Source organism: Malaclemys terrapin, chromosome 3 (assembly GCF_027887155.1).
Source record: "Malaclemys terrapin pileata isolate rMalTer1 chromosome 3, rMalTer1.hap1, whole genome shotgun sequence".
NCBI classification, from domain to species: Eukaryota; Metazoa; Chordata; order Testudines; family Emydidae; genus Malaclemys; species Malaclemys terrapin.
Window position 1 is genome coordinate 93,079,509 of NC_071507.1, and position 24,739 is coordinate 93,104,247.

Here is a 24,739-nt window from a genome sequence, read left to right on the forward strand (position 1 = left end):
TTGATAGACATCTCAATTTCATTTCATTTCAAGGTCATCCACAGACAAGTCACCCTTTCCTAGTCCTTAATGCTTTATGAGTGACACAACCACAAGCAATGTAACCAAGGAAATGATTCAATAATAAAAAAATAAAACAGATAATTCTGGATAAGCTACGCAATATCCTAATTTTTGCAATCGGTTTTTCATTTCTGCTTTAACTTGCTAATAGCTCTCTGAGTTGTGAGACTGCTTTTCTCCTGCCCTGCTGCCTTATTTCTTATACATTTCTTAGGGCTCCTCTACATCACTAATTTTTGCAATGGCATTTGAAAGCACAATAAGTCCTGTTGGTATAAACCCTGCTTTACAATAGTGTAGCATGACACCTGCATGAGGGGAGTGTAGCTTCTCCAGCGCAAAAATACTTCAGGTAGACAAGTCTTGAGTTGCCAGCTACATACTGGCGTGAGACACCAGAGGTTCCAAATACATTATTCATTCTGAAGAAGTAGGATATGTTGTGGCATGTTTGATGCACACCCCTTTTTGTTTTCTCCAAATGTTTGTTTTAATGTCTGTGCTCCATTGAACAGGAAAATGACCATTTCCCACTGTAATGGATTTTTTTTTTAATTCTCTTTCTTGCTATTGCAATTATTCCATAAGTAGAGGTACCACAGAAAGTCTCCTGTAACAGAGCTACCAGTGTTTGGGAGTACTGTCTTTTTTTCATCTCCTGCAGACAACAGAAATGGCTCAATTCACCACTGCATTGTTTTAGTTTTATGCTGGTGCAACTCTGTTAATTTCATGGGTGAAAAAATGGAGTAATGCAGGGGTAAATCAGGCTTCTTATCATAAAGAAAGATGAGTGATGGCGGTGGTAGGAGCTGTACTGCAACTGAGTGAGGAGCCACTAAATGTTCTGGATTCACTTTGAGTTCCTCATTTATTGTCGCTCCACTCCTTCCCTCACACACGTGTTCACAAACATAAAGTTGGCACCATTATTACACAGATCAGAGTTATCTGCTTCTCGGGCTCTTTAGAAAACGAGCCAAAAAGAGAACCTCCAATTTTTCTGTGACATACCATCTCAGAGTATCCTTGATCAGAAAAACTTTGTTATGTAAATCCAGAAAGAAAAAAAAACTTTGAGGAGTGTTCTTCTCTTAAAAATGTAGTTTTAGGTCACAGAAAAGAGATACACAAATAAGACAGAGAGATACCCTTCACATAAGGAAAATACCTAGTTTAGTCTCACCAGAAACAAATTTTAAACACATGTATGTATGCTTGTGCATAAATCCTTCAAGGAACTCTTCCCCTCACCACTCACCCTGGATTTATTTTATGATTGTTCTTTATTTTAAGCTTCACTTTACTTCAACTCCTTTCACCAGACACACTTAATATGACACTTTTCCATCTACCTCTACTTCATGGATGGGGTAATATAGTATTTGGTTCAACAATAGTCTTCCCTCTCCATACACTGATGTCCACAGAATGAAAGTGTGTTCCAAGCTTTCCACAACAATAAAAAGCTCAGGTCTGTCTTTTCACGTAGGATTTGTCTACACTGCAGCTGAAAGGTGTGACTCCCAGCTTGGGTAGAAGTACATGCATAAGCTTTGCTCAAAATAGCACTGGCACAGACAGCAGCTTGGGCTAGCCTCCAAAGCGCATAGCTGGGGTCTTGGACAGGCTTGTACTTGAGCGATTAGCCCAAGCTGCAGCACGAGCTGCTGCAGTTACACTGCTATTTTTAGCATGCTACCTTGAGCAGAGTTAGCCTGTGTAAGTCTACACCTCCCAACTGCAGTGCAGACACGCCTTAGAATGGAATTTTCAAAAACGTTCAGCTGTTGCCAATGTCAGCTCCCACGGTAGTGATGGGAGTTTTCAAAGAAGGCAAAGTTAGGCTGAGTCTGAATATATTTGAAAATCCCACATTTAACAGAGTTGGGATTTTCCTGGACACTCAGGGAATTAGGCCCACCAACTCTCAGAAAATCATGGAGTTTAGGCACCAAAGTTCCTTAAACTCCTTTGAAAATTCCACATAAGCTTTTCTACAGAAATATATTTTAAATAAATATAAGCTAAAATTGGGGAGGGACAGGAAGAGATGATGCAAGGATCTTCTGGAGAAAGGATTACATGACTGTGTTTATCAGCCACGCAGGATGCTAGCTAATCAACTCCAAAAGCACCAGTAATCATGATGTTACGTTTAATGGCATTAGCAAAAGCTGTGGGCAGGGAATTTCAGGGATTGTCTTGTAGTCTTATCAAAACCAAGGATGTCTGGAACCAATTGGAGACTGTGAACCAATACCAGCTGCTACTTGTCTAAACCTTTTAAACTACGATAATTCTCCCTGCCCATGATTTATACACTTGAAGACTAAAGGGGAAAACTTACAATCTAAAAAGCAACAACTTCAAAGTAAAACTCATCCTGGTCCAACATGTTAATTACAATCCATGGGCTAGCAGCTACAATCCTTACTCTGCTTTTAACTTGAATGAGGCAAATATCCCATTGATTTCAGCCTGAGTTAAGACTAGAGGATTGAACCCCATGATGCACATACACAATAGCCCCTACTTCTAATTTAAGACAAGAGGTAAAAAAAAAAAGTCAATGCAACAAACAATAGCAGGGAATGGAAGGAGGAGAAGAATGATAATGGGTATGGTAGGTGGTTACATGTATGATTGGCTAGCTAAACAGACTTGATGGTTTTGAGACATTAAAAAAAAAAAACCCATACACAACACAACAGAAAACACTTCTGGCCATCCACCCAGCCATTATTAATTGTAGGTAGGACAAAGGAGAGGACAGTCAGATTGCCTGGCCACATGGCAAGCTAGAATTCTTCCAGGTAACCGCAAGTATTTTGTTCCTAATCGTAAATGTTTTGATTGATAGACGGAGATCTGCAAAGCCAACTAGGGGGGGTTGGATGCTCAATTCCCATCAATGGCATCCAAGTCCCATTGGTTTTAAAATCTCAGCCAGAGGTTATAAATCTCCTTGAAGAAGTAGGTTTTGGAAAGGGAGTTAAAAGAGGACAGGGATTGGCATTGTATACATTATAGTCAGAAACAGAGGTCCAGTTTTAGAGAGGTGAGCATGGGAGAAAAACAAAGGGAGCATCCACGTAAGTGCCTTGAGAGAAAAAAAATGAGACAAAGGCAGAAAGATAGAAATGAGATAAATTGTGGCAGATCTTGAAGACATGGATGAGGTACTTGAATGATTTAGGCTGAGGGCCACTAAAGGAATTGTAGAGTGGTTGAACATGGTTAGAGTGCTAGGCAAGATGGATTATTTTTGCAGCAGATACCTGGACTGGGGAGGAAGACGCTTCAATAGCTGAGGTGCAAGAGGAAGGAGGCTTGGAAAGGATTTGGGAAGCAAGGATTGCTCTTGGATCACTAGGAGAAATGGCTCCTAGATCAGAGAAAAATCTATTAAGAAATTGGAAAACAACTGGAAAACAACTAAAGGGTAAAATATATGACACCCTTACAGCATGTGATGAGCTAAGATGCTTGCACTGTTCGTATCTGTGCTATTTTATCAACCTATAGGATCTGCTACAGGACTGAAATATATGTAAATAGTTAACAGATAAGGGCCTAAAGTGACATTGAAAGGTATATAGATGCCAACTCCCACTGATTTCTGTGGGAGTTAGGGGCCTAAATACCTTCGAGGATCTGGACCAAAATGCCAGTCGATGCTGGTCACGAATATGTTGCATTATTCCTGGCTTCTTGAATGCAGCTCTTTACCTGGAGCTCTGAGAAGGATCATTTTAGGTAGGGAAAGCCCAGTGTAACAAAAACCATCTCCACACAAATGGCTGAAATGGGGTGACAGAAGTAAGAGCTGACTCATATGAAAAGGGGACAAATATAGACAAAACACACTTAGAGATTGCTCTAAATACTTTCACATGAAAAAGCTTTGTACTCAGACTGAGCCAGAGTTACAAAAAGAATCAAAATCCTTGACACATGATATGATTTTAAAACAAATTCTTCCCGTTGCACCAAACAAAGCAAAAGGAGCCCTGGTAAAGGTGAGGAGAAGGAAAAGATTTGTCCAACACTTTAAACTGATGTGATTTTTTCCCCCATACACAAAACACTCTGCTCCTTGCTAACAGAAATGACTGCAACAGGACTACTTGCATGAGTAAGAAGTGCAGGATTTTGCCCCGAGACTTTTTTCCAGACAGAATGTATCCTTAGAAGCTGATCTGGGGAACCTACTATGGCCTCATGGATTTAAAAGAAAAAAACCCTGCTGTTTTATAGAAACAGCTTTTCGACCACATTACAAACAACACAACTCTTTGCATTCCATTCCTCAGTTCTCAGACACAATCCATATTGCACCCATCTGGATGAATGAGTCACTCACTATCAGGGGACTGTGAAAAGATCTTTTTATTTTGTCATGTGTTCCTACAGAGAACTTAAAGCAGCAACTATGGCACTCTTCCAGGAATTTGTATAACATAAGGGTTACTTCAGCTATCACTAGATCTTTGAAATCAAAGAGATGAAAAATGAAAGAGAACACAGTAAAACAACATTAATGTAAAATCAATAGTATCCTTTATTTACCATTCTGTCTAATAAGTTAAGAAACATTAAAGAAAATATCCTGAAATAACAAAAAGAATACAAAGGGATTAAAAACGACAGACAGATAGCTTTTTCCAATCAATGTCATTTCTTATCGCTGGAAGTACAGATGTACAGAATATTTACCATATTGACCACAGTATGGAAAGGAGTCATCATTTCAGGGTCATAGCATCAGTGTCAAGACCCTGATTCTGTAAGACACTAGGCATGTGCTTACCTTCAGGCAAGTGAGCAGCCCCATTGGACTATTCACATGCTTAAAGTTAGGCATATGCTTAAGAAACTTGCTGAATTGGGGCCCAATCTTATTAGGCAACTTGCCTTCTGCAAAGAAGAATTAGCCTGCAGCCCATAATCTCCAGCCTCCAACACGGTTTCTCCAAATGCAGAGATGCTCTACATCTTAAGTTTAAAGAAAATATTTTATTCTAAACCTTGGTTGATTTCCTTTCTTGATTCAGGATCCGCAAAATGGCAAATGCACCAGTGTGATGATCAGAGCAACATTTCCCTAACTTCTCTCCCTGCCTATTTACTTCTTTCCATAGTAGTGAGCTATCACTAAAATGGAAGCATTTTACTGAGGATGGAGAGAAGGACAATTTTACACAGTAAAAAATAATGGGCTAGAACCTCAGCTGGTGCAAATCAGTGTAGATCTATTGTACTCAATGAAGTGACACTGATTTACACCACCTGATGCTCTGGCCCAATAAATCTAGATATCAATTGTTAGTCCCTGAGTGCACCAATTTTAAAAAAAGTAACTGGATCGATTGCAACTAAAGCTGTATTTCTCTTGCAGCAAAAACAGCAGGGATCCAGCAAAGTGCTTTGGAAAAGATTTCCTTGGAGAACGGGTACTGTGACTTTTTACTCACGTATGTTATTATCTAACAGTATTAAATTTCATTCTTTAAAAAAAATTATGGAAAGTTGGAGCTTGGGAGGTCACTTTGCACAATAAAATAGCTTGAAACTAAAGTCATGATCTTATAAATGTTTGTTGCTGAAGGAGAAATCTATTACATGTTAAACAGAAAAATAATCTGTTAAATGTTAAACAAACCATTTTGCATTGCCCTCTAAGTGGAAATGAGAGAGAGGATAGTAGAGGCAGGCGAAGGGGAACTAGTACAGTATATTTCAAGATGACTTTCGGTGAGCAGAATGCAATCCTATTGATCTTGCTATTTTGGCTTTTATGGTGACAGACAAAATACACTTAGCTAAAGGAAACCTAGGAAAACTCCCATGAAAGTAATTCCAAGCACGTGTCTGCTTTTCCCATTAACGTTTCATTGTTTTAGTGCCTGCTAATAAAAAGAAAATACCTCTCCTCACAACCATCTGACAAGTGAGTTAAGTATACAGTCCACAGCAAATGTGAATCATGTCAGCTACATCAAAATTATTCAAAAAAACATGATTATGCTGCCATTTTAGAACCTGCAGAAAGAAACCCAGAATGCATTCAAGCCGATATTACTCGAAGTTATTCCATACCATTCTTTCTTTTAAAAGAAATTCATAACAAAACGAAGAGGAACAGGGAGGGAAACAGCCATGTGATTGAAAAGTAGCAAATACATTAATAAAAACATTAAGAGATACATACTGCCTTCTGTCAACAGTGGACTTTCCATTCATGCTGATAGACGTTCCCCATGTGCACAGTTGCAGGCCCCTACTTTTGATTTATTTTGCAATATTCTTTTTAAAATAATTCTATTTAAAGATCTCCTGGACATGCACCTGACCCCACTTCCATTGACGTCAAAGGGAGTGTTTTCATTGCCTTTAACAATAGTTAAACTGGGCCCCATGATTGTAGCATATATTATGATTTATTTGCCTACTTCACAACCGTACACATGTTTAACAATTAAGTGAGCCAAAGTGGTTAAATGTGGGTGCCTAAGCTGTGCCTGAAGATAAGTGTATATGCACCCACTTCATGTACAGACCCTCATGTACAAAAAATGTGCACTTACAATGTTTGGTGGCAAAATGCTACTGCAGCTCCAGAACAAAAGTAACTGTACTAGTGCTGTTAGTTCTGAGAAGGATATGAACTGAGATGTTTAGTATGGGATTTTCAGAAGCACTCTACTTTGTCCTATCTCCCATCCCATTTAACTCAGTGGGAGTTTTACTATTGACTCCAATGGGAAAAGAATTAGCTCAAGGGGGTGTGCTTTTGAAAATCCCACCCATAAAGTATTTATGATATATGTAGACAAAGACAAATATATCACAGCTCCCAGATCCGCGAAATGGCATAAACAGATTTCAGACTCACAGCTAATCCATTAGATATGGCCCCTCCCAAGACCTTTGTATCTGTAGTTACAGCAGACTCTTTGTGGGTTTCCCCCATACAGTGGATTTAATTCTTTTAAAGCTTATGCAGTGGGTCACCATTCTTTGTAAGAGGGCTCTAAGTCTGCTATTACTGGACTGGGGTCCCATATGGCTCTAAAAACACTACATCTACTGATGGAGGCAGTCCCTGATCTAGGAGATACTTTGGCTACCTGTCTGGCAGCCGAAATATCAACAAGCCCCGAGGCATAGAGTTATAAAAATAACACCTTCTTCTTGATGGTTTTTTTTGGGGGGAGGGGGCAACTATTATTTTAAGCTTTACAGTTCCTTGGATTGCCAAACGTTAGAAATGCAATCATTCTTTATCAAATGCTAGCAATCAAACCCACCAAATTTCAAACCTAATACTATTAAACTCCCCAAACTCCTAAATACCTGAAAGTTTAAAAACATATGTACACACATTTAAATACAGTATGTACACATACTTAAAAATTCACATGTACAGATTCCCATACTGTAACCCCTTTTCAGAGGCTGGTGAATGGTGTGACAAGAACCACATGCTGCAGGGATGTAGATCTCTCCCACTGCCTAACCCCCCCTCCCGCCAAAGCAGAGGCATTCAGTATCTTGCTTTTTAACAACACAGATGTTGAGGAAGAGAGAAGCTGTAAGTCTTGGGGAGTTGTAGGTTCCTATTGTAGAATTTTCCCTTGGATGGTAATAATCACAGAGATTTTACAAAGTGCAGGACTGGGCCCTAAATTTAACCACTTAGTGTGAAATCTTGGCCCAATGAAGTCAATAACAAAATTCCCATGGACATCACTGGGGTCAAGATTTCACACATGAAGTTCTACGGAAGAGTAACTAAAATCATTATTATTAAATAGAGTACCAGCCTACGATGTTATATATTAGATACATAGGAAAACTGAGGGAGAGGCACAGTGATCTATACACGACTCCCATTTATACAGACTGACGCTATACGATCAAATTCCCATGTGTCAGACTAAAGAATTGCCCCATAATCTATAGCGCCACAGTTCACGAAACTGGGTAAAAACAAACTAAACTACACAGAATTAAAGCATAGGAATGTGATTTCAAAATCATTAATTTTAAAATTATATTTTAAGGTCTTTTTAATGCATCCTATGCTGTGACTTCTGAATTAAGAGTTTAGAAAGCAAAGTTATCTATTGCCTTCTCACCCATGTGACATGGCCAACAAACATTTAGCAGTTGCAATAAGAGATCATATAGCAATCAGTGAGATAAAAGCCAGAGAAAAGTCTCATTATGAATTCATTGTGCGCAAACTACACGCTGTTTGTGAATGATCCAACTCACTCTTTGCATCATTCGCCTGACCTTGCGAGACATTCTTAAACAGAAGTTTAATGGGAATGAATCTTCTGCAGTGCCAGTGATGTATTTTAATTGCGAAAGACTACAGCCCATTTTTTCAGTGAACCAGACTGGGAAACAATGGAGATATTCAAGCCTTGGACTACGTAATTAGGAGAAATTAATATGCCCTCATTAAGGCTGTATCCATGAATCACACTAAACTGTTAAAGTCTGTTCCTTTAAATGGATGGGTAAATAAGTAAATATTTACCTGCATTACTTCTATTATTGAACGGCAGGTTATAAAGTAGCATAGTACAATAGATTCTCCCCTCTGGAAATCATGGCTTCATATCTGAGTTTAGGTCACAAGATTCAGGGCCTGACCCAAACCCCACTTCAATCAAAGGAAGTTTTTTTATTCACTTAATTGACTTTGGATCCTCGGTCTTTACCCAGGCAGAACCGGCACTAGGCGCTAGATTCACAAAGGAATCTAGGTGTGGTGATGCTGAGCGTTGCCACCCTTAACTTTTAGGGAAAAAAAAAAATCACTGGGATCCACACTTTTGATTTGTTTTGCAAAATTCTGGACCAGGAGCCTCCTACGCCTGAAGTGAGAAACCTAGCCACTAAGCTAAAAGTTATGAGGAAGGTCCTCCTCCCGCACACCCAGCGTTTTGTGTAAGCATGGCTATAGGGGTCCAATAGGGTAGGCAAAGTCTGAACATGCTTACTGGATCAGGCCCTGCAGGCAAGTTAGGCAGAGAAATGCCTATCTTCCCCTGGTTTGTGCATTGCTTTGGGGCTTAGGCATCCAGACACCTGGCGTGGGGCTGCTGTGCATAGGCTGAGAGGCAGAAACATAGGCAGATGAGGAACTTTTACTGCCAACATTAGTATTGGGCACCGAGCAACTTTAGGTGCCTACAGAGTTCGGGGGGTAGATTGAGGTTCCTAAAGTGACAGTTAGGTGCTTAGGTCCTTTTGTGTAGCTAGCCTTGGAAGTCTTGTGTAAAGAGACTAGAGGATTTCGCCCTAAACATTAAGAATTCAGATTCCACAACTGTCTCCTGGTTTTGTTCCATATGTTAATGCTGTTTCATTCTTAATTCTTATATGAGCAGTTAATAAACTATAAGCAACAAGAGCAGAAGACAGGAATGTCTGGCAATTCACCCAACACAAGTATAACATAGACCTTGTTTGACTTTTGCAGCATGCTACAGAAATATCCATTTCCATATGTGGAAACTTGATTAGTTGTCCTTACAGGCAGTTAGCTTCTATAACCACGGGCTAGGTCTTTTGTATGGCATTGTACAGCTGCCAGTGATTTCCCTGTTTTGAAGTGTGAATCCATAGGGACACTTGTTCTCCAAGCCTGGGAAACATTAACAAAATCTGAGCCCAGAGCAGGTGAGCCTTTGTAGTCAAGCCTGTGTAACAAAACTCAGTAGCAGAAATTAATACATTATTAGTAGTACCTGATTCTCTATGGCCTTCCTGTTTTTTGGGTCGCTGACAATTGAGAGCTGTAATTCTGCCATCTTTTTCATCTTGCTATCCATGTCAATCTTCTGGATAAGGCTCTTGGTCTGGTTTTTCAAAAGCCTGACAGTGTCCTCTTTCCCAAGTTTCTTTGCAAAGAGGGAAGCACAAGCTGAGTGTATTGCTGTAATCCAGTTTTCCAGGTCCGTCTGGCTTGTTGCCTACATAACAGATCAAGAAAGCAACATTATAATCAAAGAGGTCTTAGGTGATACTAAAAAGTTTTTGTCAGGTGCTTTGATTTTTAAGAGCTTGATGCTTTAAATTATGCATGTGTGTAGAGTTAAGTTAAGTAGGTTGCTGCTAGCCTTTTCTCCAGTCTCTCATGGGGTATGTCTACACCGTGATATGAAAAAAACCAGGCATGGCTGCGGCTGGCCCAGGTCAGCTGACTTGGGCTGTGGGACTATAAAATTTCAGTGTAGATGTTCAGGTTCAGTGTGGAGCCCAGGCTCCATGACCCCATGAGGTAGGAAGGTCCCAGAACCTGAGCTCCAGTCTGAGCCCTAATGTCTACTTTGCAATTTTTAGCCCCGCAGCCTGAGCCCTGCAAGCCCGAGTCAACTGACCCAGGCTCTGAGACTCAATGTGGTGGGTTTTTTATTGCAATGTAGATGTACCCCATGATTGCTACACCCAACCTTTCACTTGTGAGTCCTGACAGCCCTGTGAGTGCCGTAGAATCAGCAAACACAAGAGCATTTCTGAGAGTTGTGGAGGTGAAGCTCAACCCTCCAGCCAGTTAAGAAGTAAAACTGACAAGCTATGAAGGTAAGTTTCCTCCAATCTGATTTGGTCACAAGGATGGTGGCCACAAAACTGATTTCTGAGGATAGGGGTCTGCATATTTAAACAAGCACAGATTAGTGGAGGGAGCACAGAAGGACAAGGGAGGATGCATTTTTATAAAGTGTCTGCAAACATCAATTAAAAAAATACAGTTTTGCAGCAATGTATTTTTCCTTAGGAGGATGGCTCAACGTTATGAACCTCTCCAATAATATAGACAAGTGGTTAGTTTCCTTAGATTATTAACTACTTTTTTGAGTTCCAAACATCAACATTTAGCAGAAGCAAAATTCCCTTTGAGGTTAATGGAGTCAGGGGTGGGTCCATCCGTATAGAACTGTGGAGTGCTAATAGATGCCTTACAGCATAAGTTACACTCTGCTTACTTTAACCCCATCCATTCCAGCCCCTCCATTATTTCTGTAGCTCTGGCTGGCTGAGTTCACTGATGAAGTATCATGCACCTGAATGGACCAGTGACAGACCTGGAGGAGCTCTAAAATCATGACAGCAGCAACAGTTATCACAGTTAAGTATTGTTTTAATTTCATGCCTGCAGCCCTCCTCCTTGTCAGGACCAGACATTTCTCAATCTCTTTTGTCCTCTATCTGAATATCATTGTTCTACTGTTACACAGTACACTGCTCACCTTACGCTCACATGACATTTGGCTGTCTAATTCTCATCATTTCTGTCTCTCTTGACTGACTCTTATCCTCTCCTCTGCTTCTCATCTTGGTTACACTCCCTGTTCCCACCTCTTCTTATGTACCCCTTGCCTTTCCCTTCCCCAACCAGCAAAAAAAAAAGCATTAATGGAGTAGAGAACATGGCCTCGGTTTTCACTCAGTCCTCCCTCTGGCAAAAATCCCCATTCACGTCAATGGAAGTTTTGCTTGAAGATAGGATTGAGTGAAAGTCTGAGGTACAGACTAAGATTTGTCTTAAAAACAAACAGATGTAGATAACACACACATTAGCACAGATAGATAGCTTACTGCTATTAATCATGTTTATTACAAGGGCCAACCAAGAATGGGCCCCATTGTGCTAGGCACTATACAAATACAGAGCAGCTGACTGTCCTGTCCCTACCCTGAAGGGCTTACTCTCTAAATAGATGGGACCGACACAGGGTGGTAAAGGAGTAGAACACACAGGGAGTGTGAACAAAGTGATTGCAGCAAACAGCATGTTATTCCACAATTTCTGGGGGCAGAAGGGAGAGGATCAGATAAATGGAAAGAAAAGGGAAGGGAAAGGGAGTGACAGAGACAGGGCAGTGGAGGAGAGGGTAAGAGGAATAGCTGTGGAATGAAACTAAGGTGAAGAGACTGTAAATGAGCAGGAGGGGAAGGATTGTTTCATAGAATGTCAGGGTTGGATGGGATCTCAGGTGGTCATCTAGTCCAACCCCCTGCTCAAAGCAGGACCAATCCCCAGACAGATTTTTGCCCCAGATCCCTAAATGGCCCTCTCAAGGATTGAACTCACAACCCTGGATTTAGCAGACCACTGTTCAAACCACTGAGCTATGGAGCAAACAGTCAATCAGCACAGGGCACATTACTAATTATATGATATATAAAGACAAATTAAAAATATCATTACCTGAAATAGATACACATCTCCAAAAGAATTGCTGAGGCAAAACACATTTTCCTTCTTGGGATGTTCAGGGACAGACTGCACTATGCTGTCCTCTGCAAACAGAGCATATCTTGGTGAATTGCTCTGTTCCATGGAATTCCTGCCATAAGTCTCATAAAACAGCAGGGTACAACCTTTGAAAAAAAGAGAAACAAAGTGAGCTTCCAAAGTTCTTTTACGCTACATGCGGTAGGAATAAAGAATTAAGATGCAAGACACACTGCTGTCCACCACTGGAGTTTAAAAGAGAAGTATTACTAAACCAAGAGAAAAGCAAAGGTTAATGGTGGCTTTGTCAATAAGAAGGGAAAACTGATAACTACTAAACAGGAAAAATGTTTCCTGAAAGACAGACGTGGGCTGAAAAAATAAATTATAGCTTAGTAAACTTAGAATGTCAAAATGCTAGAGCAGTGGTTCTCAACCAGGGATCTGGGGTCCTTCAGGCATCCGCGAACAGGTTTCAGGGGGTCTGCCAAGCAGGGCCAGAATTAGACTCACTGGGGCCCAGGGCAGAAAGCTGAAGCCTCACCACATGAGACTGAAGCCCGGGACTCTGAGCCCCACCACCTGGGACTGAAGCTGAAGCCTAAACAATGTACCTTTGTGGGGGCCCCTGTGGCATGGGGCTCCAGGCAACTGCCCTAATGCCGGCTGTGGATTTTGTATGCAGAAAAGTAATTGCTGTGGCACTGGTGGGCCCTAGAGTTTTTATTGCACGTTGAGCTGGGGGTGAGAGGGGGGTTCAGAAAGAAAAAGGTTGAAAACCTCTGTGGCTAGAGCACATAGAAAGGCTGCTCAGCTGAAGAAGCTGTTGTGTTTATTTAATCATTTATGGAGCCAGTTTTCTCTCACCCAGTCACCTGGGAAACCTTAATATTTGCTAAAAGGGATTAGCAGACGCTCAGTACTTTTGATCTTCAAATACTGTAGAAAATGAGTAAGCATCTCTGGAGATTAACTTTGGTTCCCTTGTTTCTATCTGCAAATTCTGTAGTAAGACACTGATCACTATCCAAATAACTTGGATGTTTTAAAGGATTTCCCTTTCTTGGACTGCATTCTCAGTTTTTCAGATAGAATGACATGCCAGATAGCCGATTGCCACATCTTCATCCTGGAACTAAAACTCAGTAACTAAGCTGATAATCATATATATAATAAAGAGATGGTTGGGGTGACCTGATTGCAGTCTAGAAGTATCTACATGGTGAAGAGAAATTTGATAATAGAGAGGTCTTCAGTCTAGCAGACAAAGGGTATAACAAGATCCAATACCTGGAAGTTGAAGCTACACTAATTCAGACTAGAAATGAGGTGCAAATTTTTAACAGTGAGGGTAATTAACCACTGGAACTATTTACCAAGGATTGTGGTGGATTATCCATCACTGGCAATTTTAAAATCAAAGTTGAATGTTTGTTCTAAAAGATATGCTCTAATTTAAACAGGAATTAATTCAGGGAATTCCTATGGCTTGTGTTATACAAGATGTCAGACTAGACGATCACAATGGTCCCTTCTGGCTTTTTAATCTATGAATATATATCTGTCCTGAACTATAGAAATATACAGTAAAGGGTTTGAAACTGAGACAAACAAGGATTAACATTCTACCTTTTTCCACCATTTTTCAAATTAGGAGCCACTGTAATGCAGTTTAGGGCCAAAATTTAAGTTTTGCTATAAAGTGGTGATTGTGAGAATAGTGGTGCATCTTTATGTGTGTGCACACACGCGCGTGTGAGTGCTCTTATGGTGGTGTGTGATGGGGATGTTATACAACCTAAAATACAAATAGAAATGTTTCCATTTTATACATTCTTTTAAAAATAATTAATTGAAAATAGATTTCCTCCCCCATTTTTAATGTTCCCCTGACTAGTGTTGGAAATCCAAAATCACAGCATTCTAGTTCATGAGAACTGGAGGTGCAACCTGGGTCACCAAGTTTAGATGTAAAACCAGCTCCAGCTTCAAATGTCCTCACAATTCAGGGTTGTTTGAATTCTGCTCTCCAGTTTAACCCATTATAGAAATAGGTGCATGTTGGCTGTTAAGGACTTATGGAGTTTGGAGACAATGTTCTCGTTGTGACCCATCTCTAGAGAATTAAGAGAAACAAAAGTGAATCTGACCAGTCTCATTTCATTCTCCAGTGTGAATTAAATATAAACAGTAAATTCAGAAATTAGCACCCAGGTGTCCTGAGTGCTAGGTTGATACTCAGAGGAAAGAATTCTCTCCCTAGTATACCTCACTGAGATCACTTCAGTCCAATAGCTGGAGCAGCCTACACAGACATTTATGTGCCCTTCGCTACAAACACATACACACCTAGGGTGTCTGACATCACTGGCCAGTGTAGCCGCAGCTTTATCCCCAGCCTGCTATGCTCTGCTTCCCCATACAATAGAGCCACACTAAGGACTCTGTGCAGATGCAGTGACAGGGGCATGATTTGCTCTGAAATAAGAGGCACTGCGCCTAGTGTAGTCACTTATAGCTCAGCAGAGTGGGCGTAGCAGTACCAAATCCAAATTCTGCACTTGCATACATCAGCAGCAGCGTTTTACAGCCACTATGTACACACACCTTGCACAGACATAACTGCGTTATGAGGTTATGCACAGACTGGGTTAGAGGTTTAGAATTCAAGCCTAGTTTTAACGGGTTGGTGCTTTGTTCTTGTATATATTTCCCAGTTTTCTTCGGTCAGAAAGCACTGTACCATCTCAAAGTATTTTTGACTTATCTGGATTTACTGTTCTGTTTATAAAAAGTGTAAATTACATTATTTTTAAATTCTTTCTAATACCCTCAAGGTGTTAAAAGAGCATAAGGAAGGGTATTTTAATATATATTTTTATCCTGGTTGTTTTCCACTAATAGTAAGGTTTTTTAGAGGAGCAGGGCATGTTTTAGAGTTCAGCCAAGTAACAGCAGAACTATGATCCTTATAAATAGATAGGTCCACACATTCTCCCTATTCCTGATGCTGCACTGGAACGGATTATAGTCTATGTGTTTCGATCAAAGCTTGTACTGAGGGGGAATCGGTGGGAAAGCAATTTCCCTTGTTAAAATAAATTAATTAGAGGGGACAGATGGGAAGAAGAGTTCCCCTTGTTAAAGGTTTACTATTCAAGCTCAGGTCTTGTCAGCATACTAAGTAAAGTGGAGGCCTCGGGACACTGATAAATCCAAGTTTGGTAGGTAACCAGAAGGTTGTAAGCCTTTTGCATATTTATAATTAAACACATATCAACAGAATACAGAGAAACATGCTGCTCTCATTCACATACATGGCTCTTTTAAAAATGTATTTATATCTTGGTTATTTAAATTTCCAGAACCAATTAAACCAAGATTTGATCAAAATCTACACAAGGAGTTCTGAAGCAAGTTTATTGATCTTAATATAGTATGATATATAAATAAATACATAAATTAAAATAAAAGAAGGAGGCCTTGAAATCCACACAGACAAGTTTATTTTGGCAACAAAAATCTTTGCAAGACAAGTAAAGTGTATGTATGATCAAGGAAATGAAGGAAATGTCTATTTATGAACAACTAATAAAGACAAAGATCCAGCACCATGAAGGTAACTATAACACTAATCCCATGTGAAAAGCATTCAAGAGACACTTGTTTTGTGTGAGTCTTATTATGTAACATATTTAGCATAAGGTGTTTTGTTGGTACTTTAAGAAATCTTTCAAAAGACAGATTAAACTCATATTTACACTTCAGTGTCTAAACAAAGGTGAGGAAAGGGTGGTATTCAGATACTGCTTTTTCTCTTTACATATGCTATTTGCAGGCATGATTCATTTTACTGCCTCAGTCTAGTGATAAAGAAAAAAGTGATTTAACCTGTTAATTAAGGCTTTGTCTACACTGGACTTTCATGAGTAAAACTTTTGTCATTTGGGGTGTGAAAAAAAAAAAAAAAAAAAACCAACACCCCGAATGACAGAAGTTTTACTGACGAAAAGTGCCGGTGTGAACAGCTCTTTGTCGGCAGGAGAGCTCAACCACCGATAAAACTACCACCTCCCACTGGGGGTGGAATTTTTTTGGGGGGAGGGGTCGGTGGGAGAGCTCTCTCCTGCCGACAAAGAGCAGCTACACTGCGCACCTTTTAGCGGCACGACTGTAGCAGCACAGCTGTGTCGCTAAAAGGTACATAGTGTAGACACAGCCTCAGTCTGACTGCATTTTGATCGCTTAACCACAGATCTCAGAATTATCGTGCAGAATTACTGTATTTTTTTCTTTCCTGCTGGTTTACTTTGTATGAGTTGACATTGCAACATTTTGAACATTGCCAATACTTACAGCACGGTATTTATTTTTCTTCAGGTCTAGACCCATGCATGAGTCAGGTAATAATTTTGAAAAGTGAAACCTGTGGGAAGGTTATTATATTCTCTCCTCCAGTCTCAAATATGCTAGGAAACTATTTACTTTGACTATTTCCTTACTTATTAATTTAGCATTATATTAACTAAAATGCAATTCCCAGCGGTGTAATCTATACAATTTAGGAAATCACCTGTTAAATTCCTCCATCTCCCCACAACAAATTGTATGTTGATTTTCCTCCACGTATTTGCTCACACCCATCCGCTGCTGGTAACACACCTACTTCCTCCATTATACTCAGCAGCAAACATGCAACCTTAGCTCCGACACAATAGTCATCCACCAACCCACAGCTTCTCCCCCCCCCCGCCAAAAGATTGACTCCACACTGTGCTGTTTCATGGCAAGGGAAGAAGGGGGAAGAAAAGTGGGGAGGAGCGTAGACCAGTGGTTCTCAACCAGCAGTCTGGGAGCTCCTGATGGGCCGCAAGCAGGTGTCCACCAAGTAGGGCCAGCGTTAGACTCACTGGGGCCCAGGGCAGAAAGCCAAAGCCCCGCCACATGGGACTGAAGCCCAGGGTTCTGAGCCCCACCATCTGGGGCTGAAGCCAAAGCCTGAGCAATGCAACTTTGCGGCGGGGTTGTCCTGTGGCATGGGACCCCTGGCAATTGCCCTGCTTGCTGTCCCCTAATGCCAGCCTGGGCTTTCATATGCAGAAAACCAGTTATTGGGCACAGGTGGGCCATGGAGTTTTTATAGCATGTTGGGAGGCGGGGCGGTTACTCGGAAAGAAAAAGGTTGAGAACCCTTGGTGTAGAGGGCAGCGGTGATGTGGGACAGCAACGGGTGGGGAGGAATCGGTGGGATGTGAGGTGCCATAGGAGAGAAGAGAGTTTTGTGCCATGGACATGGGGCCATGGCTGGACTGGGGAGTACCAGAGCTCTAGGGAGAAAGGGAATCCAGTGCCCCTCTGTTGAGATTTAGGTGCTAGAAGGGTTTCCTCTGCCACTACTGCCTTAACCCCCTCAGCACAGAAGGCAGCAGCACTATGGGATGCCCTTTACGTGTCAGTGCTGTAGCACAGAGGCACGTGGCTCTCCATGACATGCCTATGCGGTGCACAGGACAGCCAGGGCCATGATGCTGAGGAACTGACTGTCTGTGTTGACACATCAAGGCTTCAAGAAATCTCAGTGCACCACGCAGCAGCACCACGAGGAACTGTCTGTGCCACAGCATCAGTGCATCAAGGGCTTCCTTTGACCCATATATTAAGTCAATTTATACCCACTTACAGATGCGTAAACTCCAAATTCAACGCCTCAGCTAACCCAGGGAAATGTCCATGGCCCCCCATTCAGCTGTGCATTTTCTAACCCATAATGCTTCTTGGCTTGCTTTGAACCTTTGAGACTGGGGGTTGGAGTAACCTAAGCTGTGGGCTAGATCACATGCAAGTGAATGGACGATGATAGGAGTAATACACTGGCACTAGCACCGATGCTCATCATTAGTGAAGGAAGATTAGTAGGAGGATCTGTCACAAAAGCCTGAAATACCGTTGTGGACACCAGAGGTGGGGAACCACCAGTCTAGTGTGTTTATAAGCGAAAAGAGGAATGTAGAAGTATTAAAAATAAAAGTGTTTTTGGCTTTCCAGTACATGAATTCATAGTCATTTAGTGGCTCAAAAAGTATCCCCAAAAATAAAAGTAAATTTTTGCTCAGGAACAGATAATTAGTCAGTATTGTTCTAATAAATAAAAAGGACAAATTTAAAAAAAACTGGAAACTTTTCTGCCCCCACCAAAATGCACAGGTGAGGAAATTGTGAACACAAGCACCCATCTGTGTGCTAAGTAGTCATTTCTATGTCCTACTACAGACACTCCGATTTTTAAGGTCAGACCATCTTGATTACCTAACCTGACTTCTTGTATAATATAGGCCATAGAATTTCATTAAGAGTAACATCTGGTTAAACCAGAGCATATCTTTTAGAAAGTCACCCAATCTTAGATGCACACATGAACAATTTTGTGGCTGCAAGTGGGATTCCACTTTTTAATAATCTGGCCCTGCCACACAGTATCCCCAGTACTGGGAACTCTCATGATTATTACATTTTTTTAGAGCAATGGGATTTCAGAGAGTGCTGGAGCACGACTTGTGATGATACGAGAAACTCCAGTCCCATTGCGAAATTGAGCCAGAAGCCAGCAGAATCTCTCCCCTACGATCACCTTTCTCACAGGGGAGGAGGGGGGAGCAAAGAGCCCAGCAGCTCAGCTCAACTCTGCTCTCTCCCGCCCCCACCGCCACCTTTAAAAACACGGGCAAGATGGTGATATTGCTCCTCTTTCCCCCAAACTGCAGCATCCATCCTGGGAAGGGGCAGAGGGGGGTGAAGAGCCCCCAGAGGTGCCTCACCCTCAGCTTGGAAAGGGGGAGTGGGGACCCCATTACAGCCCTCCCAGGCCTGGGAGAAGGGTGAAGAATGCCAGGAGGTACAGTGGTGAGGCTTGGGGGAGCCGGGGGGGGGGAATCTGAATTGATGGGGGGCTGGGGGCAGTTGAACTGAAGGTGAGGGCAAGATGAATTGCAGGATAGGGACATGCAAAGGTGCGAGAGTCCTACATCAGAGGCACCAAAACACCTTACCCAACACATTGGAGAGAGAGTTGGCAATACTGCAGGGGCAGTTCAACAATCAAAAAACAGACTGAAAAGACACTATTTTTTTAAAATCTCATGATTGTTTGGGGCAGTCGTATGATTTCTGGGGATCCAACTCATGATTTTTGACCTCTTGAGGTTGGCAATACTGCGTTCCCTCCTGGACGGTCCCAGCCCTGCAAGCATGCTGTACCTCAGTTTGCTTACTTGTTCCCCAGTCTGTCCCGACTCCCAAACCCAGGACAGATGCCACACCTCAAGTCCTGCTAGACACCTTTTTCCTCAGGCTATCCTTTTATGGTCCATGGCAAAAACCAAGCATATTCTGCTTCTTCGACAAAAACCAATGAGGAGTCCTTGTGGCACCTTAGAGACTAACAAATTTATTTGGGTATAAGGTTTTGTGGGCTAAAAACCTCAGATGCATGGCGTGGAAAATACATTAGAGAGGTATAAATACATAGCATATGAAAATATGGGAGTTGCCTTACCATGTGGGGGGTCAGTGGTAACGAGCCAATTCAATGAAGGTGAAAGTGGGCTATTCTCAACAGTTGACAAGAAGGGAGGGAAAAAAATCACTTTTGTAGTGCTAATGAGTTCAATGGAATCAAGGTGACCCATTTCAAACAATTGACAAGACAGTGTGAGTATCACCAGGGGGACTACTTTGAGTAAGCCTTCACCAGCTTTGGGGGTAAGATGTTATCCTTTCATGCAGGACTCATGTTATCACCAGGACCTAAGTTCCCTCTAAGCTGCACGGCCACGCAGCAGCCTATTACGTGCCACGCAGGAGCTTAGGGCTATGGCGGGGAGAGACATCTCTCTCCCAGCCCCGGACCTGCCGTGGCCAGGGGAGAGGCCCCTATCTCGCAACTGCAGCCCTGGAGTTGCCGCAGTGGGGAAAGGTGCCTCTCTCCCCCAGCCCAGGTGCTGCTGCAGGGAGAGAGAGCTGGGGGGAGTCCTCTCTCCCTGCTGTAGCCCAGGGCAGCCTGCACCCCAACCCCCTCGTCCCTGGCCCCACCCCAGAGCCTGCACCACCAGCTGGAACCTTCACCCTCCTGCATCCCCAAACCCCTGCCCCAGCCCAGAGCCCCCTCCCGCACTCCGAACCCCTTGGCCTCACCCCACCACATGAATTTTGTTATGTGCACCAATATGGAGGTGATGTGACACACATCACCTCCATATTGGTGCATATAACAAAATTCATGTACATGCATGGGAAAAATTAGAGGGAACACTGACCTGACCCCTCAGTCTGTAGGCTGTCACTCCTCTCTCATAGTCCAACCCTCCAGGTCTTTTCCCCAAAACATCCAGTCACTTCTGTCTGTGGTTTGACCCTAGACCCAGGGTCCCTCGCAGGAGTCTGAAACCTTCCTGCAGTTATCTTCTCCAGCCCCTCCTGGGCGCCTGCCCAAGCCTCTCGGGTCTGGACAGTCTCCACTATCCATTCCAGAGAGTTCCCTCCCCTTCAGAGATTTCCCATCCTCCCTTTCATTAGTATCAGGTGCCTTTCCCTTACCCCCGAACAGGCCCAAGTGGGAAGCGCCTACCTTGTCAAAAAGGAACTGGGCCAATTTGCCTTATAGGGACTAGTCACCCTGTGACAGGTCCAGAATTGATTTTAACGGCAAAATTATCACATGCATCCTCTAAATTGACACATACCCAATTTTGCATGAGTCCATAAATCAGAGAGCTGGTAATTACCCAATTTCAGTATCAAATGCAGGGCTGCCCACCCAAAGCTGAAGGTGCAAATATAGGCCCACTTTTAGGAAGGTACTTAAGCACATACCTATTTTTAAGTGTGTGAGTAGATGACTTGTGTACTTAAAGTTAGGCATAGACTTAAGTATCTACCTGAATTAGGCTTTGTCCATACTACAGACCCTACAGCTGTACCCCTGCAACTGCGCTGCTGTAAGGTTTCCCATGTATCTGGTCTAGGCTGGCAAAAGTGCTCCCATTGGCATAATTAAACCACCCTTAACAAGCGGCAGTAACTATGTCGACAAGACAGTGTCTCCCACCAACATATCACTGTCCACACCGGCACTTCTGTTGGTGAAACTTTTGTTGGTCGGAGGAGTGTTTTTTCACACCCGTGACCGACAAAAGTTTTACAGACAAAAGTGCTAGTGTAGACAAAGCCTAGGTCTTCAGGGGCTAAGTTTCAGTTCAAAATGTTATCTAGGTTTCATTTAAAAAAAAAAAAAAAAAACCTACCACCCAACAATGGATAGCACCTGTGTTGGCAGGTTAAAAGAGTTTAACAATGATTTACCTTTGAGTGTTATCCAATACTGTTTCCACTTTCTCCGTGCAACCAGCTCAAGTTTTTTCTCCTTCTGTAGAGTTACCAATGGCTTGAAGAAGAGCCACCCTGCTTTACGCACAACTCCTTGTTCTCTCTCATACAGCAGATCCAGCTGCTCTAAGGAACTGAGTGATTCACTGCTGGAGTCCTCTGTGTCTGTTGATGTATCCGTATTCTCAACGTTAGTCCTGCTCATGTCCAGCTCCCTCATGAAGTTTTCATAAATGTTCTGCCTCAGGGCATCACTGCTGATCGCATTAGTGGATTCACTTCTCTGGGGCAGAATGTGGCCAGAGCCAGGTGACCACAGTAAACCAGACATCTGTGAAGGTGCCAGAGTGTTCGTAGCGAGGTTATCAATTCTGCTGTCAAAGTACTCACTCAGATCTTTGGATTTTGGCTCCTGTAAATAATGCAAATTGCAAGTAATCTATGGCAAAGAGACATATTTTATAGCATCTAGTTTGTTTCATGTTTTGTCATTGTAAATTCCATCAAAGTGTGCCTGCTTGCACTGTGATGGTGCCTGTTAATCCCAGCAATCTTTGCTACTGTCAGTATTACTGCAACATTTTTATTCAACAGAATCCCAGTAAGGCTAATTGCTAAACCAGCAATGTTTGCTGACTCAACAGGCCTCCCAAAAATCAATCAATCAATCAATCTCAGAACTCATTGATAATTGCTGTGATTTGATTTCCAACAGCCCAGTGGGCATTGTGAATAGTACCATATACTCCTGACAACGGTGAATTAATCTGTTTTCCTGAGCATCGTGAAACAGGGACATTGTCTTTTACACATCGACCTGACTATAACAGTAACACTGACAAGACTAGTTTTGCTTATTACAGGGGTTTTATAATGGGTGAAATTAAATTCAATCTAGGTACCAAGGTTTCAATATCTGACCATTTAAAAACTTTGGATCTTTGGATTAACAGATGTAAATTGATTACTTTCATGGCGGTAGGCTGATTTTGCCTCCTGAGGATCTGAAACATGTCAGTCTGAAATTTGAAATATTTTTAAACGCACTGAACTCACCAACTATCTGCCAAGATAAATGTGCTCAACTTCATTTTAAAACTAAAAGAAAGTGTGTTGGATGGTTTGCACGAATCCAGGTTTTAATATGCAGTGGTGTATATTTTTTAAAGATTGTAGACCTTGCTATTTCAGTGAGGGCTTGACTCCTAGATCCAGCAGTGTATTATGAAATCCATTTGTATGACTCATGCTTGTATGATGCAATTTCATTTCTTCTGCAACCGGGCAGGGCAGTTCCCTTTTAAGTTCTACATATGATTTTAATTCCACGTTGGTGATGTGGGATGTCCACTCATTCCTGAAATAGTCTGTCTATATGGAAGATCTGAGCCTCATGGCCTGACTCAGCAAGGTGCTGAGCGCCCTCAATGCCCAGTAGGGTGACCAGATGTCCCGATTTTATAGGGACAGTCCCGATATTGGGGCTTTTTCTTAAATAGGCGCCTGTTACCCACCCCCCACCCCACCCCATCCCAATTTTTCACACTTTCTGTCTGGTCACCCTAATGCCCAGTGACTTCAGTGGGCACTCAGGTGTCTTAGTATTTCACAAGATTGGGCTCTTCAAGCTAAATTCCACTGTCAAGAAGAACCATCCCACCAGTCTGATGGAAGGATTTATCTCCCATCCAACTGTATATTATTGACATTCTTAAAAAATACATTATGCTTAAAGAATAAGCAAGAGAAAAACTATTTGCTGCCTTTTGTATAGAAAAAAAAATTAACAAATTTTACTTGAAAATACCCAGGGGCTGTAAATAGCTCAACCAGAAGTACAACTATTACCCAGGAAAATGTTATTTTTTGCTCAAGTTTACACTGCTTCTATAGTAATATTTATTTGCACTCTGACTTCTACATACGGATAAAGTAAACAAACACTGGTCTCCTGTGAACTAGTCACACCAGAATCTTGGAAAGCAACTGCATTTGTTTTCACATCCTAGATGCTGCACATCAAAAATGTCCTGGAAGAAGCTGTGTCATGTTTTGATAGTATGATGACCTCCAACATAAAGCCAAGAGCAACAGTGAGATCCCAGGCCGCTGCAGATTTCATAAGAGAGGTCACTTTCCGGCAAGAAGGCTGCTGCAGCAGTAGGCTCAGAAATGCCAAATTTAATTTAAAGATTATGTTCCAAGGCAATACATTTAAGTTTGAAACTGGAAGAGACCCTTCTAACAGCTCTTGGAATGTACACAGGCAACCCTCAAATTAACCTGATTTCTTGGCACACACTGGCCCTTAATATTGAATGCTGTGCCTTGAAGTCAGTGCGGCCCACACACTGGTTGTGGTATGGAGGGAGGAGGAGCTCCAGGAAGATTATGCCACAAGATGGCACAATACCTACCAAATCTTCCCAGCACACTGGGGAGGCACAGTTGCTGCATCATCCCTTAGAGGGAGCAGTGTATGATCTCCTATTCATCTAGACAGTACTGCTGGACAGTAGGAAGATGTACAGGTACACGGTTCTGCCTCCTTTCTGCTCACCTTTGTGGTGGCTTGCACTCCCGCAGTTTTAGAAGGGAGCAGTCCCTAAACTGAGGAGAGCACGGAGAGCGCAACTTTGGCCAGCCCTTTCATGGGAGGCGTTATGGAGTGAGGGAAGTTCCTGTACTCCCCACTTGTGTGTTCTTACAAGGCCAGGCACAGTCTGGCCTTTATGGAGCTGATTCTGGGAGCAGGAGATAGGAATTTTAGTCTTGATCACAGCTATCCTCAGTTCCCGTTGATGGGATTAGCCTTAAACTGTTCTGAAGAGACACCCACTAACTGACCAGATGGTACTTCAGCTTTGATACCCAGAGAATTATGTAGTCAGGTTCATACATAGGAAGAAGGCAGCTAGATAAGAACATCTCCATAAAACTACAGGTTTAACCAAAAACCCCACTGTCTACAGTTGGATTTGGAGATATAACTGAGTTGTCCTTTCCTAACTTGAGAGGGATGACAGCGAACAC

General features: G+C 42.1%; 1 protein-coding gene across 4 annotated transcripts in view; it reads right to left on the minus strand.

Annotated features, from left to right (window-relative positions):
• The window catches only part of TIAM2 (TIAM Rac1 associated GEF 2), a 323,237-nt gene that overhangs the window by 85,323 nt on the left and 213,175 nt on the right, over positions 1 to 24,739 (minus strand). For all 4 annotated transcript variants that reach the window (XM_054022224.1, XM_054022226.1, XM_054022222.1 and 1 more), the window contains 3 exons: positions 21,683 to 22,118; positions 12,299 to 12,471; positions 9,834 to 10,058 (listed from right to left, as the gene is read on the minus strand). In XM_054022224.1, the coding sequence (XP_053878199.1) occupies positions 9,834 to 10,058; positions 12,299 to 12,471; positions 21,683 to 22,118 (834 nt within the window). The remainder of the gene's footprint in view (positions 1 to 9,833; positions 10,059 to 12,298; positions 12,472 to 21,682; positions 22,119 to 24,739) is intronic.